Below are 19,298 nucleotides of genomic sequence, written 5' to 3' on the forward strand. Positions count from 1 at the left end.
GTAGCTGTACAGACAGTGCTTTGTGCTGCAGCTTGGGCTCAGAAGCCCACCTCTCTCTCCCCCTAGGCTACAAAGCCCAAGCTCCAGCCGAGCCACAACTTCAAAGCACCATCTACACAGCTAGTTTTAGGGCACTAGCGTGAGTCCTGCATCCCAAGTCTTTCAACCGAGGCTAGGAGGCTCGCTGTTGCCGGCTGTGTAGACATACCCACAGAGCTCTCAGACACAGACTCCCTACAGACACTTCTGCTCTGATACATGTCCAGCCTCTCTCACAGATGGGGGTGCACACACATACACACCCCTCTTTTTGCATATAAGCTTCCCTACAGTCTGGGTTTAGAGTTTGGATGCTCATTTTTTTTTCTTTTTGAACTGAAAAATATAATCAACTTCCCTTTTATTTGTTAGGGCTAGCATCCTTCTTCTACCTGGAATCGTATGGCCAGGGAAGTCCTCTCACCATGATATAATCTCAGATGATGAGGAAACCAACTTTTAAGTTCTTTTAAGTCACATCATCACTCCTCAAAGCAACATAGCAACCTAACTATCCACTCCCAGGTCTGTAATAAGAGCCAAGGGGCCTCTTGCATAATTCTTGGATCCCAGGGCCCTCCAGTGTTGAAGGTGGGAAAATTCTAGTGCCCAGAGGCCTGGGCTAGCACACAACTGCTGCCAGACAACACGATCTTCTCACTTAGGTGCCATCAAGCAATGGCACACACTTGTTCCGATCCCTTTCTTCTACTTAATTCATTCTCCATTCCCCAGAAGTTTGGTTCCTACTTCAGATGCTATTGCCACAGCTTGGAACATCTCAGATGCAGCCATGCTGGCTGTTTCTAAAATGCAGAAGGTAGGTGCATGGACTCTGGAGTTTCCAGTTACTACAGGGAGAGAGGGTAAAGCTCTGAAGAAAGTAGAGAGAGAGAGATGAACAAAAGGCAGAGACAGAGAGACTAGAGAAAGTACTCACCATCATTACAAGGCTTGGGTCCAGATCTCACAGTTCAAATCCAGATGGTTTTCTCCCTCTCTCTATCTTCCTCCAGACTCACCTATAGCAAAAAGAAAAGAAACCAGTATAGAGGCTGTAGGCAGACGGTAATGGTACGGCAGGGTGCACACAACGCATGCCCAGAAAAGGATTAGCATATGTAAGGTTACCAAGAGCACAACACCTATACACCTGTGACCATTAACCTCGCTATTTGGTTTCATCTTCATCTCCGCAGGGCCACCACTAACAGAAGTGCCCTCTGCCAGGGCAACCAGCCTCTCACTGTGGCACCCATCTCAAGGGCGAACTGCTTCCCAGTGTTCCCAGGAGAATGAATGTTCCCTCCCTGATACACTGGGCAGAAGAACTCTGTCCATTCCCCAATGGAGAGATGGGCAGGGCAGGTCCCTACCTGCTCCCTTTCTTTTCACTGAGGGCTGCTCCAACTTCTGGGCAGCCAGCAGAAAAGAGCAGCAGCCTTGGTTAGACAGGTTTATGAGCAGAAAATAATCACAAGAACACTGAAATGTCCCGGCATGAACATCTGAAACACCCAGGCCATGATTTTCAAGAGCAATATGTGATTTTGGGTGCCAAACTTGGGACACCATAAAAAGGGTTTGAACTCTGGAAAGTGCTGAGCTCCTGCATCTGAACACCAGGCCTCCTGGAGGTGTCTCGTTAGGCAAGCAAAGTCCCCAGTCGCTTAAAAGATTTGGCCTCTAACTTCATGAACAGCAACAACACTGAGGCCAGTGCCCAGTGACTGAGGCATTACCACTGAGACACTTCAACTCTGGCTTTTCAAAACCTTGAATGGAGAGAGAGCATTATCCAGATAAATGGAAAGTCACTGGATCTGGAAAGGATATTTTACTCTTTGAAGATTGGTTCAAGATCAGAAACCTAAACTGAGCATGCAAGGTGACATGAGCATGCACGAGCTAGTACTCAAGGGGTATGTCATCTCTGGTTGCCCAAGATGCCCAAAGGGAAGGCTCCAGACTTGACAGAGCCTTTGCAGTGCAAGAGAATTCATGAGAACAGTCCCAGCATAAAAATAGAGGGTCAAGCCTGCCTAGTCAGCCAGGAGACTCAGAGTGAAGAGGTGGAAGCTGCTCCCAGCTGCCAGGTAGAACATGGAGAAATAAAAGCAAGCCAGAAGGAGGGGGCATCCTAGAGGGAAAATGAAATGGTGCTGGAGGGCAGGGGAGAACAGGACTACTCCAGTAGTCTTCCTGGTCCTCCCTAGGGAAACTGATTCCTTGGCCAGCCCATGAGAACGAGGACTAGCTGGGCAAGGAGATTGGGAGCTGCGGAGGAGGACAGACAGATCTGATAAGGAGACAGGGCATGCAGGGAGAACTGGGAATGGCCGGACAAAGAGACTGGGAAAAGGGGCAGGGCAGGAAAAAAGACTGGGAGGAAAGGGAACATGGGCAGGGGGAATGACAGATCAGACAAAGAGCTGGTAGGGAGGAGGGGAGAATCCAGAGGGGAAAAATAGGGTGTGATCAAGTAGTTAAAAGGCTGTATCATACAAAGGAGTCAATTCAAGTCACACAGGCAGCCTTTATTCTACCATTTTTTAACTTGTGAGCCTTGACTTCACAACTTTAAAACGCTCCTTTAACAGAGTTTTCTCATGTGTAATATAGAATGAAAACGGCATACGGCATCATTTGAAGTTAGAGGACTTTTAGGAAAAGGTAACTGGATCTGGTACGAAAACAGGACTAACACTCATGGAGAAGTGACAGAGCAGCTGTCACAATTTTCGGGTAACTGACCGACACCTCCTGCTGTCTAACCACCACTAAACCACTCCACACAAACAGGAGTCCCCTCAATACTACATTAAGCTCAACAGTCTGAGTTTAGGGGTAGGGGAAGGCCCTGGCTCCCACTCTCAAAGTCCTTCTTAGCATAGTCCCAGATGCACCAAGCCTCTCCTGCTGTTGGTATATCATAGTATGCCGTCCCCTTGTAGGCATGGGGAATCAGTGAGTGGCCTTTTGGAAGGCTAGTTCTCTGTAGCTCTCCTGGGGTTCCTCTTGGGAGCTGTAGCGCTAGCCTCTGTTTGCCAGAAGCTGGGAATGGGCAATGGGATGGATCACTTGATGATTACTTGTTCTGTTCATTCCCTCTAGGGCACCTGGCACTGGCCACTGTCAGAAGACAGGATAATGGGCTAGATGGACCTGTGGTCTGACCCAGTATGGCCGTTCTTATGTCTGCTCTCCCGCAGGGCTGCCCACCAACTACCTGGAATTTCCTGCTTTTCAACCCTTATTCCACCCCGAGATGACTCGCAGGGCTGGAGAGGCAGGGGCAGCCCTGCCCACAGCAGCTCTAGGTCACCAGAGCAGGTTTATATACCTGTCACCCCTACCCCAGTCCTGAGGGAGAGGGTGTGAATCAGAGTAACCCATCATGGGAGAAAAAACTGGCACTATGCTAAGCTTTTCCGGCTCAGTGGTTGAGCTGGAACTTATAGGGTGGCAGTGACACATGCCAATGCATAATTTGAGGGTTGGTCTTCTTCAGTGCCTTCAACTAGAGTGCTAAGTGGTCAGTAGCTAACTAAAATGCATTTCCCAATGGGCAGTAATGTTAGGAATCCACAACCTGTCTCACAATCAAGATGAGCTGGTACAATTGGACTTCCCACCCAGTCTGGATGCCTTGATTGACCTTGCATAAAGGCTGACAAATGCCTGATGGAATGCTGCCAGGAAAGGTCGGTTTCCCGACTCCCCGCAGTCCTGCCATCTCTGGCCCACCAACCCTCAGTGTCTTCCTCACAGCCTGACCCCCCTGCAGCTTGACCTCTCTGATGCAAAGAGAAAGCTGCATTGGGGCTATGCCTATTACTGTGGAAGACCAGGACATTCCACGTTGGGCTCCCCTGCTAAGGTCCAATCTGCACTGTTATCAGGGAATGGCAAACACCAGCCCCTGATAGGGGGGTCTGGGGTGGTGCTCTCCACCTCTCCTCAGTACCCAGCATCAGCACCTATCTGCCGGCAACAACCGAGCAGGTCCCGACATCTCCATCTCCCTCTGCAAGTCCAACAGCCCTCCATCTCAGAGCCCTCCATCTGGAGGTACTGGTGGATTCAGGTACCTCAGACAATTTCATGAATCAGGACTTTGCACAAGTACATCAGATCCCCACCCAACGCAAGGACTCTCTGGTCTTGGTGGAGTCTATTGACAGCTTGCACCTTTCATCAAGACTGGTTATCCACCAGATCGCACCAATGCTTAATTTGTAATGCAAGAGGTGCTGGGGCTAACAGTTTTTTTACATTCATAACTGATGCAGCAAGCCTAGAATTCCCAGGCAAATTAAGCACTGGATTGCAGGATCACCAAGAGACTCTCCAGTATGGATTTATCTGAGCTCCACACTTTCCAGTAGTTCTCAGCATGCTCTGGACTCACTACCTCTGCATTTGTTCCTACTGGGAACCAGGAAGTGGGCGGGCAGAGCCTGCTCACTGCTAAAGGACTCTCCCCTGAGCCTAAGGGGAGGATCCACAGGGCCTGGAAACCAAATAATTCCGAGGGACAACTAATGAGATAACAGGGACGGGAGTGAGGTCAAAGGGTCAAACAAAGGGAACCTGACGGGGACACCGAGCAGAGAACCCCAGACAGCGCCCACTGCTCCTCGAAGGCATCAAGGGAGCCAGCGGACGCCGCCCAGAGGAACTCTGCCCAGATGCGTGAATGGACAGAGGATCGGAAAAAGGACCCAGTCACAGGAGACCCCATCGGCCAATCTCCTCTCCCTGGTTTTATAGATGGCAGTTTTAGACAGGGCCAGGAGGAGGTTGACCAGGAGGTCCCGGGACTTTGTGGGGCCACAGACAGAGAGTGCATCAATAAAAAGGTGAGGGGAAAAGTGCAACCAAAATCTTAACAAAATATTTGTGAGGAGATGGAATAGGGGCTGCAGCCTGGTGCACTCCAAGTAAATGTGCGCCAGGGTCTCCCTCATGCCGCAGAAGGGGCAGGTGTCCAGGACAGGGGTAAACCGCGCCAAGTACACGCCTGTGCTCACGGCCCCATGAAGGATCCGCCAGCTGATATCCCCGGTGGGCCTTGGGACCAGAGCAGAGTATAGGCTGGCCCACCGGGGCTCCTCACCCTCTAGAAGTGGCAGGAGGTTCCGCCACCTTGTGTCGGGGCGGGACGTGAGGGTGAGGAAGCAAAGGGTGTGGAGCACGACGTACATAGATGTTTCCTTGGCACAGTCTGGAAGCAGACCGACTGTAGATCGTGCAGCTGGCTCACGGTGAAGGGGCCAGTTGGGTCCACGGGGCAGGGGCCCGATGAAAAGGTCTGGAGGGCATGGGGTCGAGGGTGGGCGGGGTGTGCCCTCTCGCAGGACCCGGTCGAGGTAGGCCCGAGCAGTGGGCAGCAAAGCAGCCCTCACCTCCTGAAGTACGCGCTGGGGAGTAGGAGGCCCCATGCGCTGAGCGAGCGTCAGGGGATCCACCTAGTCTCCCCGGCCGTAGCCCAGGAGGTCTCCAACCCTGATGACTTCTCCCAGGACCAACCTCTGGCGCACCAGGGGGACTTTGCCACCTGCACACGGAGCTGGGGGTTGTGTAGCAGGGGCTCCGCGAGGAGATCTGCTCCCTCAGTGGCTGCCATGGACCTGGTCGCAAAGAACAGATTCCAGGTCCGGAGGAGGTCCTGGTAGAAGACCGGCAGCCTGGAGAGGTCTCGCGGAAGACCCATCGGCTCGAGATAAAGGAGCTGCCGATCGTATCGGAGCCCTCGGAAGCGGCGCAGGAAGGGGTGCGCCAGTGCTCTCCACGCCGGACTACCCGCACCATACAGGAGCCTCTGCAGGGCCTGGAGGCGGAAGACGTGGACTTGAGTGCGTAGGCACTTCAGGCCCTGTCCTCCCTCCTCCAGGGGCAGGTGGAGGGCCCCTGCACAGACCCAGTGCAGTCCTGGCCAAAAGAACTCAAGAATCGCCGTCCAGAGGTGGGCCAGGAAGCCCGGGGCCGGGACCAGGGTGTTGAGTCAGTACCAGAGCATGGACAGGACTAGTTGATTAAGCACCAGTGCCCTCCCTCGGAGGGAGCGGCACCAGAGTAGCCGCTCCGTCACCCTGCCCATTAAACCGTACCAGTTTTCTGGCTGAGACGGATGCGTTGCAAAAAGGTAAACGCTGAGACAGAGCAGCGGACCCACGCTCCACCGGATGGCCTGAAGCGCAAGTGGGAGGGAGCTCATCTGCCACCCATCCCTGACCACCAGCCCAGAGCTCTTGACCCAGTTGACCCAGGCGGAGGAGGCTGCCGAGTAGACGGCCTGGCAAGCCTCTGCATTTGTTGGTGGGCAGGCACAATACATTTCGGCTTCCCACATTGCTGACAATTCTGTCTCCTGAAAACCAACTGTAGAGACCTTAGACTGGGAACCCCTTATAGTTCATTTTACCTCATACTAGAGATTCTGAGTCTGAGTCGTTTAATCCCCAAGGAGTCTCCTTACCCTCTGCGACCCCATCCACTGCCTCTACGTTACTGATTAAATACAAGAATTTTGCTGTGTTCAACAAAAAGAACACAAACATTTTGCCACCCCTTCACAGCTACAACTGTCCCATCAAGCTCCAGCCTTCCATGCCTCCAGCTGGGTACCAATTTTCTTGGTTAAAAAAAAAAAAAAAAAAAAGCCACCACGGATCGTTACCTTGTGTTGACTACTGGGTGTGAAATAGAATCACAATTCAAATTGATACCCTTTCCTCCTCAATGAGCTTTTTGACAGGCTCCACTCCACAAAAGTTTTTACTAAACTGGACCTTTGTGGGGCCTACAATTTGGTCTGGATTAGAAAGGGAGATTAGTGGCAAACCGCCTTCCATACACAATATGGATAGTACCTGGTCACTCTGTTCGGCCTGTGCAATGCCCCAGCAACATTCCAGCACTTCATAAACAACATCTTCAGGGATATGTTAGATCTCTATGTAGTCATTTATCTGAATGACATCCTCATCTTTTCTGACAATCAGGTTTCTCATGATCCACATTTACACAGCGCCCAAAAAGGCCCCACATGTTTTACCTGGGAGACTTCTAAAATTCAGCATCCCTTCCCTGCTGATTACAGCTGCTGCAATGGTGTGGAGAGAGAAAGCCTGTTCATTGCTACCCCATTAAAGGCCTCAAAGACAAGCACACAGATTGGGTTAAAGTCCTGCAGTAGATAGGGAGCACTCTGCATTGGGGTATGTGCTTAGATCAGCCTGTCCCTCTTACGTGGGCTGCTGCATTCTGAATTAGCTTCCAGACCCAATTCTCAGTTACACTGAGGCCCATTACACCACACTAGCTGTACAAAGGGACCTTATACTCACTCTAAAGCCTGGTCTATACTAGGCGTTTAAACCGGTTTTAGGAGCGTAAAACCGATTTAACGCCACACCCGTCCACACTAAGAGGCCCTTTATATCGGTATAAAGGGCTCTTTAAACCGGTTTCTGTACTCCTCCCTAACGAGAGGAGTAGCGCTAATATCGGTATTGCCATATCGGATTGGGGTTAGTGTGGCCGCAGATCGACGGTATTGGCCTCCGGGCGGTATCCCACAGTGCACCACTGACCGCTCTGGACAGCAATCTGAACTCGGATGCAGTGGCCAGGTAGACAGGAAAAGCCCCGCAAACTTTTGAATATTTCCTGTTTGCCCAGCGTGGCGCTCCGATCAGCATGTGTGGTGATGCAGTTAAAAATCAAAATAAAGAAAGAGCTCCCGCATGGACGATGTGGACGTGATCGCTGTAAGGGCAGGCAAATCTGTTCTATCAGCGCTCCGTTACAGAAGACGAAATTCAAAATCATTTTAAAAAAAAATCTCCAGACAGACGCCATTGCAGGGGCTCAGCGCACTGCTGCATGACAAACGTAACGGAAAGCCAAGGAATCAAATGGACGCTCATGGACTGGAGGACTCAAGCTATCCCACAGTCCCCGCAGTCTCCGAAAAGTATTTGCATTCTTGGCTGAGCTCCAAATGCTTCTAGGGTCAAACACAGTGTCCGCGGTGGGTCAGGGCATAGCTCGGCAATTTACGCACCCCCCCACGCACCCCCAGAAGTGAAAGGGAAAACAATCCTCTCTTGACTCTTTAGCATGTCACCCTATCTTTACTGAATGCTGCAGATAGACCCGATGCTGCAGCACTCAACACCAACATCCTTGCTCCCCCCCGCCATGGGTGGCTGATGGTACAAAATGACTGGTATCTGTCCTCGTCATCAGCCTATTGGCATATGGGGCAGTGCAAAAGGACTGGTAACCATGCATATTAGCATCGGTGAGGTCGATCAAGGGTGCCTGGCCCTAATTTTTCCTGGTAGATGGTACAGTATGGCTGATAACCATCGTTGTCATAGCAACAGCGGGCTGAGCTCTGTCAGCCCCCACCCTTCATGTGTAAAAAAAAGATTCAATTGCCCCTGGACTAGCAGAGGGATGCTGGGCTCCTCTGCTCCACACTCCTTACTGTCCTGTCTGGACTATCATAGCAGCTGGAGGCTGCCTTCCACTCATTTCTCACTAACAAGTCAGTGTGTCTTATTCCTGCATTCTTTATTACTTCATCACACAAGTGGAGGGACAATGCTACAGTAGCCCAGGAAGGCTGGGGGAAGAACGGAATCAACAGGTGGGGTTGTTGCATGCGCACCCCCTGTGAATAGCATACAGCTCATAATTTCTGCAGGATCTGACACAGTGCAGCTGCACTCTCTGATACAGTGGTTCTCTAGTACACTTGCCCATATTCTAGCCAGGACTGATTCTATTTTTAGATACCAAAAAGGAGGGATTGACTCTGGGAGTCATTCCCAATTTTGGCTTTTGCGCCCCTGGCTAAGAGCAGCCAGGGGCACTTATGACAGCAGCAAATGGTGCAAAACGACTGGTAACCATGTTCATCTTTTTACCAATTTATGGATTGGTAGATGGTACAGTATGGCTGATAACCATCTCTGCTGTCATGCAAAAGCAAAAGCATGCTGCTGTGTAGCGCTGCTGAATCGCCTCTGTCAGCGGCATCTAGTACACATACGGTGACAGTCACAAAAGGCAAAACAGGCTCCATGATTGCCATGCTATGGCATCTGCCAGGGCAATCCAGGGAAAAAAGGCGCAAAATGCTTGTCTGACGTTGCTTTCCCAGAGGAAGGAGTGACTGACGACATTTACCCAGAACCACCCGCGACAATGATTTTTGCCCCATCAGGCACTGGGATCTCAACCCGGAAATTCCAAGGGGCGGGGGAGGCTGCGGGAACTATGGGATAGCTATGGAATAGCTACCCACAGTGCAACTCTCCAGAAGTCGATGCTAGCCTCGGACCGTGGACGCACACCACCGATTTAATGTGTTTAGTGTGGCCGCGCGCACTCGATTTTATACAATCTGTTTTACAAAACCGGTTTATGCAAATTCGGAATAGTCCTGTAGTGTAGACGTACCCTAAGTCTCCTCTGCACAGCCAGAGTAGCATAAAGGGGTTTCATTGAGAACTGGGTCCTCCTGGTGGCCAGTTGACCAGGGTGCAGCAGTCCTGCCTAGAGGTTATAAAGGTGCATGTGACTATCCAAGAGGAAAGGGCAGTTTCCTTCGTGCTTACCCAGACTGCAAAGGTGGCATTTCTGCCTGCTGCTGCAATGAGCTTAAGTAATTTATAACTACTCTGTAGTTAACCTGCCTGTCTGAAAGCAGACCATCACCACACAATCTGCACCACTGGTAACCAAATCAGAGATCCTACTGTGATTATAAAGAGGAGATTCAATGGGAGCCTGGAATACCCCTCCCCAAAAGCCAGAACCCCCACACAGCAGGTGAGAGGGTATGTACCATGTATGGGTACGTACTGTGTTATATTTAGGTTTGGAAAGATTAGATTTGTATCAGTTAATGTTGATAAATATCAATTTCACCGAACACACCCAAACCATCAATAACAGAAAGTTACAGACAGGCAAAAATGCTGATTGAGAAATTATTGGACTGATAAGGCTATTTACTTCGCACATTTTGAGATAGGATGTTGACAATTTGTGTTTTAGCTGCTAGAAGGCTTCAGCTTTCTGAATCTCAACATCTATCAGTAAATAATTATTGTCTGACCCCCCCCCCATTGTGACTGTCTGATACCCCCTGTAATTTCCCACAATTATAAAAATGTACATTGCTAAAAAATAAAAATAAAAAAGCTTAAAACCCATAATTTTGTGCAACTGTGAAAATTTATAATCAATAAACACTGATATTATCCAAAAAATTATCAAAAATATAAATCAAATTCTGCCAAGCCTAATTACAGTTACAAGGGGCTGTATTGCCTACAAGGCAGCATACCTAACTGATGGGTCTCAAAATGTAATTATCAACAGGGAATCACCTAGGGAGGTGGTGGAATCTCCTTCCTTAGAGGTTTTTAAGGCCTGGCTTGGCAAAGCCCTGGCTGGGATGATTTAGTTGGGGTTGGTCCTATTTTGAGCAGGGGGTTGGACTAGATGTTCTCCTGAGGTCCCTTCCAACCCTGAGATTCTATGATTGCGTGGGTGTGTTTCTAGGGAGGTCTCCCAAGGATCAGGTCTTAGCCTCACACTATTTAATATTTTTTATCAATGACCTGAAAGAAAACAAAAGTCATCACCACTGATAAAGTTTCCAGATGACACATAGATTGGGGGAGCTGTAAATAATGAACAGGACAGAATCATAGAATCTCAGGGTTGGAAGGGACCTCAGGAGATCATCTAGTCCAACCCCCTGCTCAAAGCAGGACCAAACCCAACTAAATCATCCCAGCCAGGGCTTGGTCAAGCCTGACCTTAAAAACCTCTAAGGAAGGAGATTCCACTACCTCCCTAGGTAACCCATTCCAGTTCTTCACCACCCTCCTAGTGAAAAAGTTTTTCCTAATGTCCAACCTAAACCTCCCCCTCTGCAACTTGAAACCATTACTCCTTGTTCTGTCATCTTCTACCTCTGAGAACAATCTAGATCCATCCTCTTTGGAACCCCCTTTCAGGTAGTTGAAAGCAGCTATCAAATCCCCCCTCATTCTTCTCTTCTGCAGACTAAGCAATCCCAGTTCCCTCACCCTCTCCTCATAAGTCATGTGCTCCAGACCCCTAATCATTTTTGTTGCCCTCCGCTGGACTCTCTCCAATTTATCCACATCCTTCTTGTAGTGTGGGGCCCAAAACTGGACACAGTACTCCAGATGAGGCCTCACCAGTGCTGAGTAGAGGGGAATGATCACATCCCTCGATCTGCTGGAAATGCCCCTACTTATACAACCCAAAATGCCATTAGCCTTCTTGGCAACAAGGGCAAACTGTTGACTCATATTCAGCTTTTCGTCCACCGTAACCCCTAGGTCCTTTTCTGCAGAACTGCTGCCCAGCCATTCGGTCCCTAGTCTGTAGCAGTGCATGGGATTCTGCCGTCCTAAGTGCAGGACTCTGCACTTGTCCTTGTTGAACCTCATCATATTTCTTTTGACCCAATCCTCTAATTTGTCTAGGTCCCTCTGTATCCTATCCCTACCCTCCAGCGTATCAACCACTCCTCCCAGTTTAGTGTCATCTGCAAACTTGCGAAGGGTGCAGTCCACACCATCCTCCAGATCGTTAATGAAGATATTGAACAGGTTGCTGACAAAAAGCAATCTGGATCACTTACAGGATGGGGGACTCTATCCAGGGAAGCAGGGACTCAAATTTAGGCATCGTGGTGAATAATCAGCTGAACATGAGATCCCAGTGTCACGCTGTGGCCAAAAGGGTTAATGTGACCCTTGGATGCATAAACAGGAGAATCTCAACTAGGAGTAGAGAGGTTATTTTACCTTTGCATATGACAGTGGTGCATTGGCGCTGGAATAGTCCAGTTCTGGTGTCCATATTCAAGGATACTGATAAATTGGAGAGGGTTCAGAGGAGAGACACCAGAATGATTAAAGGATTGGAAAACGTGCCTTATAGCAATAGACTCAAGGAGCTCAGTATACTTCAGGGGTAGGCAACCTATGGCACGCGAGCTGATTTTCAGTGGCACTCACATTGTCCGGGTCCTGGCCACTGGTCCAGGGGGCTCTTCATTTTAATTTAATTTTAAATGAAGCTTCTTAAACATTTTAAAAACTTTATTTACTTTCCATACAACAATAGTTTCGTTATATATTATAAACTTATATAAAGAGACCTTCTGAAAACATTAAAATGTATTACTGGCACGGGAAACCTTAAATTAAAGCAAATAAATGAAGACTCGGCACAGCACTGCTGAAAGGTTGCCGACCCCTTAGCTTAAGAAAGAGAAGGTTATGGGGTGACTTGATCACAGTCTCTAAATACCTACATGGGGAACAAATATTTGATACTGGGCTCTTCAGTCTAGCAGCGACAGGTCTAATACACTCCAATGACTGGAAACTGAAGCTAGACAAATTCAGACTGGAGATAAGATGTAAATTTTTAACAGTGAGGAAAATTAACCATTGGAACTACACTGGAACCTGGTGGGTTCTCCATCACTGGCAATTTTTAAATCAAGATTGGATTTTTTATTTTATTTATTTATTTTTTAAAAGAAATGTTCTAGTCCAAAGGGAACGGTTGAGGACATTTTCAGGCCTTTGTTATGCAGGGGTCAGACCAGATGATTACAATGGTTCTTTTTGGCCTTGGAATTTATAAATCTATTAATCCAATGATCCCCAACCTTTTCATCTGGTGGGCGCCAGACGAAGGACCGCGGTGGCGGTGGAGCATCTGCCGAAATGCCGCCGAATTTCTGCGGCATTTCTGCGGCGACGCCTCTCGATGACGTCACTTGTCGGCAAGCGACATCATCAAGAGGCGTCGCCGCCGAAATGCTGCAGAAATTCGGCGGCTTGTCAGCAAGCGACGTCATCGAGAGGCGTCGCCACCAAAATGCCGCAGAAATTCGGCAGCATTTCGGCGGATGCTCCACCACCAGCCAGGACGCGGGCGCATTTAGATGCCCCTGCAGGTGCCATGGCAGCCGCAGGCACCGCATTGGGGACCCCTGTAATAATCTAATTTCCAGGGTAAGCCAGACACATGACTGTTGCACACCAGGTGGCATCAAGGATGGACTCCTTGTTCAGCTTTGCTTTTTTAGAATCATAGAAGATTAGAGTTGGAAGAGACCTTAGGAGGTCTTTTTGACTAACTCCTACTGTTCCAGTCATTATAAGCTGCCTTGAGAATAGAGTCTGCTGCTTATTGCATGCTCTGCAACAGTGCCAAGCTTGCTGTCCGTGCAGTACAAATTACAGCATAGTCATAGCTTGGCAGTAACTGTGTCCTCTCAATCACAAGCAAGTCAGAGAGCTAAGGTTCTCGCACAGACTTGAAGGAGACTCCTGCTTACTTCTACAGAGCAAGGAAGCTCCAGCCACAGGCCACTCACAGTCAGACAGTACAAACTGCCATATGCCGCTATAGATTCTGAATATGCAATACAACCCCTCTCCCATCACCACCAGGCCCTCAACTAGGGAATTACCCCATTTAACTCACCATCTGATCAGCAGCCGTGGAAACGCCAGAGGATAACAGGAGTTCAAAACAGAAAGCAGATTTAGTGTTACCAGCTTTGCAGGATTCTAACCCTTCTGGTTAAGATTTGAATTGAGCTGGAACAGTCAAGAGCAGGGGTGGGCAAACTTTTTGGCCCGAGGGCCACATCTGGGTGGGAAAATTGTATGCAGGGCCATGACTATAGGGCTGGGGCAGGGGGTTGGGGTGCGGGAGGGAGGGAGTGCAGGGTGTGTGAGAGGGTGCAGTGTGCAGGAAGGGGCTCAGGGCAGGGGGTTGGATACAGGAGGGGTGCGGCAGGGGGCTCAGGGCAGGGGATTGGAGTGTGGCAGGGTTATGGGGCTCAGGGCAGGGGGTTGGGAGTGCGGGCTCTGGCTTACCTCAAGCAGCTCTGGGTTGGCAGCGGCACGCAGCGGAGCTAAGGCAGGCAGGCTTCTGGGGGTGGGGTGGGGCAGGCGACTCCACCATGTGCTGCCCTCACCTATGGGTACCATCCCGAAGCTCCCATTGGCCAGGAACAGGGAACCGCAGCCAATGGGAGCTGCAGAGGGTGGTGCCTGCAGGAGAGGGCAGCACACGGAGCCCTCTGCACTCCCCGCCAGGGGCCGCAGGGACGTGATGCCAGCCGCTACCGGGAGCGGCGCAGGGCCAGGGCAGGCAGGGAGTCTGCCTTAGCCCTGCTGCGCACAGGGCTGGCAATCCCGCTGGCCGGATTCAAAGCCCTGATGGGCTGAATCCGGTCCGTGGGCCATAGTTTGCCCCTCCCCTGGTCCAGAGCCAGAGAAACCAAGGACAGAGGCTGGATATTAGAGAAGCAGGGAAAAGGCCCTCACATCAGGCCCACCCAACAGCCAAAACTTTCATCCGCTGGTGAAAAGAGGCCTAACCATTCAGACTGCCAGCTCCCTGAGAGAGGAACTGCATAGATCTGGTACAGCACTAAGGCATCATCATCATCTGCACCTCAACAAGACGACATGAAAGTGCCCAGGACATTAAAAAGCGGTATCATGGATTTAGGTCTACTTGGTTTCTGGAATCAAGTATCAGAGGGGTAGCTGTGTTGGTCTGGATCTGTAAAAGCAGCAAAGAGTCCTGTGGCATCTTATAGACTAACAGACGTATTGGAGCAGGAGCTTTCGTGGGTGAATACTCACTTCATCAGATGCATGTAATTTCTGGAGGAAGAAAAATACCCTTGCAAAGAACTTGCTTTCTTAACCAGGCCCTCCTGATACTTGATGTCTAGAGAATCCCAGGTCTCCAGAGAGAGCTCTACCCATGAAACATTTCTAACGCTGCACTGACTGGCACCAATATCAACTTTTCAGACTTACAGAAACTAAGAGGAGAATCCTCTTGGCACTGTAATGATTTACTTACACAATAGCCTTGGGTGTAAACGATCATGATTTATTATGAGTCTTGCAATATTTGGTGTTTTAATACAAACCCTGGCTCTTGACTTCCTGTGATGATGTGAGAATCTCAGGTTTCATTAAGTAGTATTGGTCCTTGTGGTTGCTGTATAAAAAAAAAAAAAAAAAAAAAGCCTAAACATGTGACCTGAGTGCACCTTAAAGGATCAGAAACCAGAAAGTAAAGAAAAAACAACTAAAAAAAACCTTTTTTAAAATGTTATGATTTTTAGGGCCTGACTCATGAATTTTGGCTGGCAATACTGTGTAAAGCAGCCATAGTGGATTCTTGGAAAAAATGTCTGTAAAACAAAAACGGTGGTGCAGTATCAGACCAGATTTTACGAGATTCTGTTAAGGCAATGTTGCATGGAAAGTTAATCCAACTTGTCTGAAAGAAAACACACAAACACAAAAACTGGAAAGAAAAATAACGTCTCTACAACTGGTTCTGTGCTATAGCGTTCCTAAAACATTACTAGGTTTGGCTAACCTCAGAGAGGCACAGACTGAAAGCTGTTTGGGACAGGAACCATCTTTTTGTTGTGTTTGTCACAGGGGTGCTGGAACAATTTGTACAGTGGGGGTGCTGAGAGCCACTGAACCAAACTCTGCATTTGATGGAAACCACTTCAAGCCAGGGGGTGCGGTAGCACCCCCAGTACCCCTAGTCTCAGCACCTATGGTTTCTAGAGTGCTAGCACAACAGGGCTCTAGTTAATGACTGGCGCTCTGGTGCTACCATAATTACAAAGGAATCTGAAATGAACAAACAAATTTGCTCAAAAATTTCTAAGAGCAATTTTTCTTTTGCAGCAACAAAGTGAACACATTGTTAGTTAATTGTGTAAACATGCATAAAATGTGCAATTAATGCATGGCAGAAAATACCCAAAGACCCCTCAGAAGAGTTTTTACATATGATGGGTGGATGAGTATGTATTTTATATATTCAGATAGTTTTTGAAAAGGAGGTTTTAACTTCTTAACTTTGTGTTAGTCTGACATGCCAAGTCCTGAAAAATATAACGGCTTTCATGGCCAAAGTTAATATACCCAGATGTACTGATGAGGGAAGAGGTTCTGGAGTCACCTACTCCATTCTCTGAAATGCTGACACTGAAATCAAATTAATCCAGAGAGTAAGTCACAAATTTTTATAAAATCTTTGTGCCCTGGCTTCCCTTATTACTATGGCAGTTCTAAGGAGGAGACTACATTGCTGTTAGGGGGCTTATTGCTTCACCCTCTCACTTCCCTGGTCCTTTTTTGCATGAACCAAGAGCAACAATACCCGAAGTCTGAAGGTGCAAACAATTTGATGTTTATCAGGGTGAACTTTTAGCAAGCACGATTTCAGTTTTCTCTCTTAGTGTCCCCCTTCCCAGCTCTGACACCACAGAGCCTTGCCTGTGTCCCTGTCCCTGTTCCCCCCCTTAGCGAAACATGATCCCAATTCCCCCACTCCCATTCCCTGTTCTCATTCCCCCCTTACTTCCTGATTGACTGCAGACTATATAGTAAAACTTGAGTTTTGCTTAGCTATATTTTAACCAACCATTTTACTGAAATTTAACTAACCAATTTTAACATACTGTAACATGGTTATTTAACCAATTATATCCCACCACCTTAATTGGTTTACACCTAACACAATTAATTATACAGCAGACAGAAACAATTACAAAACCAGACAGAGATTGTACAGACAAAAACAATAGGGAAGTGGAGACTACAGTGATAGACCAATACAGAAATGAGGATTTTACATTTCAGCTATTGATAAGTGACTTTTTGCCAGACAGGATGCTATCAAACTAAGTTTTCTTTTACATCTTCTAGGCTCTTCCCTTTCTCTGGAGGTGATAGGCATATCAGGATAGGATTGTATTCCTAACAGCCCAATAGCACCTTATTTCAATGTGACTAGTTTGAAAAGTAAGGATGTGACCATACGCTTCCCAGTTTACGGCTGGCCTCTGCTGCTTAGCCAAAGGCCTCAGCCTAAGAACCAGGCCTCAAACTGTCACAGTAAGAGAAGGCCATTACACAGACAAACAGTAATTTTGTCTCTCTTTTATACCCCTATAATTAGCTAAGTAATAAAAATACACCTAAATTCTTAAAGTATAGGCCTTTGCAAACAGGCCTAAATATCTATATCCTAACAATTGCTCCGTGACACTACAGCGGTACAGTCACACCAGCGTTAGCCAAGTTGACACAGCTGACAGGTCCAATGGCCACGCCTGGCAGGCATATGGAAACTGGTTTTGGGATCAACCTCTCTGGATAGGAACAGGCACAATGTGATAAATCACAAGCCTTGGTACTGTTCTCTTTCTCTGTGACTTCACAAAAGACACATTTTTCAGAGCGTCACACTGTTGCCATTGCTGTCCATGCTAGCCACTGACCCAGACTTGTAATGGACAACAGCCACATTAGAGTCTGAGAATTTATCCTAGTGTTCTTGTCTAACCCCAACCGATTCTTGAAGAAAGCTCTGGGTATAAGGGGAACCTGTCAAGACTCTCAGGTCACCCTCATTTCTGTATCTGAACCCTCCAAGCCAGTTTTGACTACCATCTGTTTGTAACGATTTCCATTGCTGTCTCCGCACACAGGTTTGATTTCATTAATAAACTCACTAATAATTTTATCTGAGCAAGGAAGGGGATTCAGATGAGCTTAAATTTGTTGCCTAAAATGTTTTGAACGTTGTGGATTTTCTTTGCCAGATCTAAAAGTGTACTATCATGCTGCCCCTTAAAAAACAGGATCCTGCTAAGGCAATGTTACATCAAAGGTCAATACAAATTGTTTTTGAAAGAACACACACTCAGACAGAAAAAGTAAAGAGAAAAAATAAGGTCTCTACAAGTGAATCATGTGCCCTATAGTGATCCCAAAACATGACTAGGTTTGGCTAACCTAAGAAGGGCACAGGTTGTAAGCTAAAGACAGCAGGGACCATTTTTGTGTTCTGTGTTTTACAGGGCCTTAGAAATCAGCCTGTTGTGGAGTGGAAACAGAATGAATTTGGTAAGTGCAGACCAGCAATCATAAGCCTGTATCAAGTGCCTGCTCCCTATCCACACCAGTGGTGCGACATGGGTTTCACCGGGATGGATGTGTGCCAAAGTTAGTGCTATAGGTAATCCATCCTCTTCATACTCATCTGGTCCAATTCACATGTTGTCCTTTGTAACTTGGGTGATGGAAAACAGAGGTGGAGTTTAAAAATATTATATGCTTGGCTGTTTTTGTAATAAAGATAAAATCCACGTCTCTCCTAGAGCTAACACACCAATGGAACATGCCAGATCTTCCTTTGTTGTCAGATGAGGCGCTTCCTTACTCTGCCTGAAGTTGAAGTTACAAGTTTGAAAGAGTTCTTTCTTTCTGAGCAAACCCTCTTTAAGAAACGAACCACAGAATAGTGCAATTTCTCCATCTTCTTTGTTTGATAAAGAAAACTTTATGATTATATGGGAAAAGGAACTGTCATACTTTCTCCAGTCAGATGCAATGATCTCCAGTGCTGAAATCCCAGCGCTCCTGAAGTTAATGGACGTTTTATCAACTTCAACAGGACAAGGATTTCTCCTTAAGTCTTTTATACAGTTTGTTTCATTTTAACACATTAGTTAAGGCTTAACATAAGACAATGACACCAGGTACTAGTACTAGTGAAAATAAGTAAGATGCAAGTTACATCACTGACAAATATTAGAGTCACTTCATTCAATAGGACACCCTGCTTCACAAACTGTTACGTCAGCACTGATCACTTGTTCTGTGTTACACTGGGGGCAAAAGATAATTGTCTTTTTAGTACTAAGTACTTTGGTGTCTTGTATGTTGGGGTATTGGAACTCTGAGGAACGTAACAGATAATCAGATGCTAATTCAGTTTTTGGGCCAGTTGCTCAATCAGTTCTTTGTAGGAGAGGGTAAAAATCTCCACTCTCCTTTGTTGTCCGAATGGGTTCAACAGGCCTGGAACCTAGCATCTCTGTACATGACTAGACAGGCACAGTCTGGTAAGGGATACAAACTCACAGCATGCACTGTGCTTCTGCAGAGTCCTTTAGCAAAAAGGTGAAGACAGTGACATTTAATCCTCTACTCTCCCTTCTGCTTATTATATTTCCATTTTTCTTCACTTCCTCCTGTCTCTCTCATATGTCTCTTCCTCTTCTCTAAATTCTGTGTTAGATTTAACAAATATGAAATTCTGATCTAATTTAA

The 19,298-nt window shown here is 47.6% G+C and overlaps 1 protein-coding gene across 3 annotated transcripts in view; it reads right to left on the reverse strand.

The window, feature by feature from the left end:
* MTMR4 (myotubularin related protein 4) overlaps positions 1-19,298 on the reverse strand; it is a 107,493-nt gene that overhangs the window by 68,166 nt on the left and 20,029 nt on the right. For 2 of the 3 annotated variants that reach the window (XM_044993755.1, XM_044993756.1), the window contains exon 3: positions 980-1,061. In XM_044993755.1, coding sequence (XP_044849690.1) covers positions 980-985 — 6 coding nt within the window. In that variant the 5' untranslated portion in view covers positions 986-1,061. Of the gene's footprint in view, positions 1-979; positions 1,062-15,079; positions 15,151-19,298 lie in introns of all 3 variants that reach the window. The other variant, XM_044993757.1, reaches the window with a different exon arrangement.

This window comes from Mauremys mutica, chromosome 19 (assembly GCF_020497125.1).
Source record: "Mauremys mutica isolate MM-2020 ecotype Southern chromosome 19, ASM2049712v1, whole genome shotgun sequence".
In the NCBI taxonomy this organism is placed as follows: Eukaryota; Metazoa; Chordata; order Testudines; family Geoemydidae; genus Mauremys; species Mauremys mutica.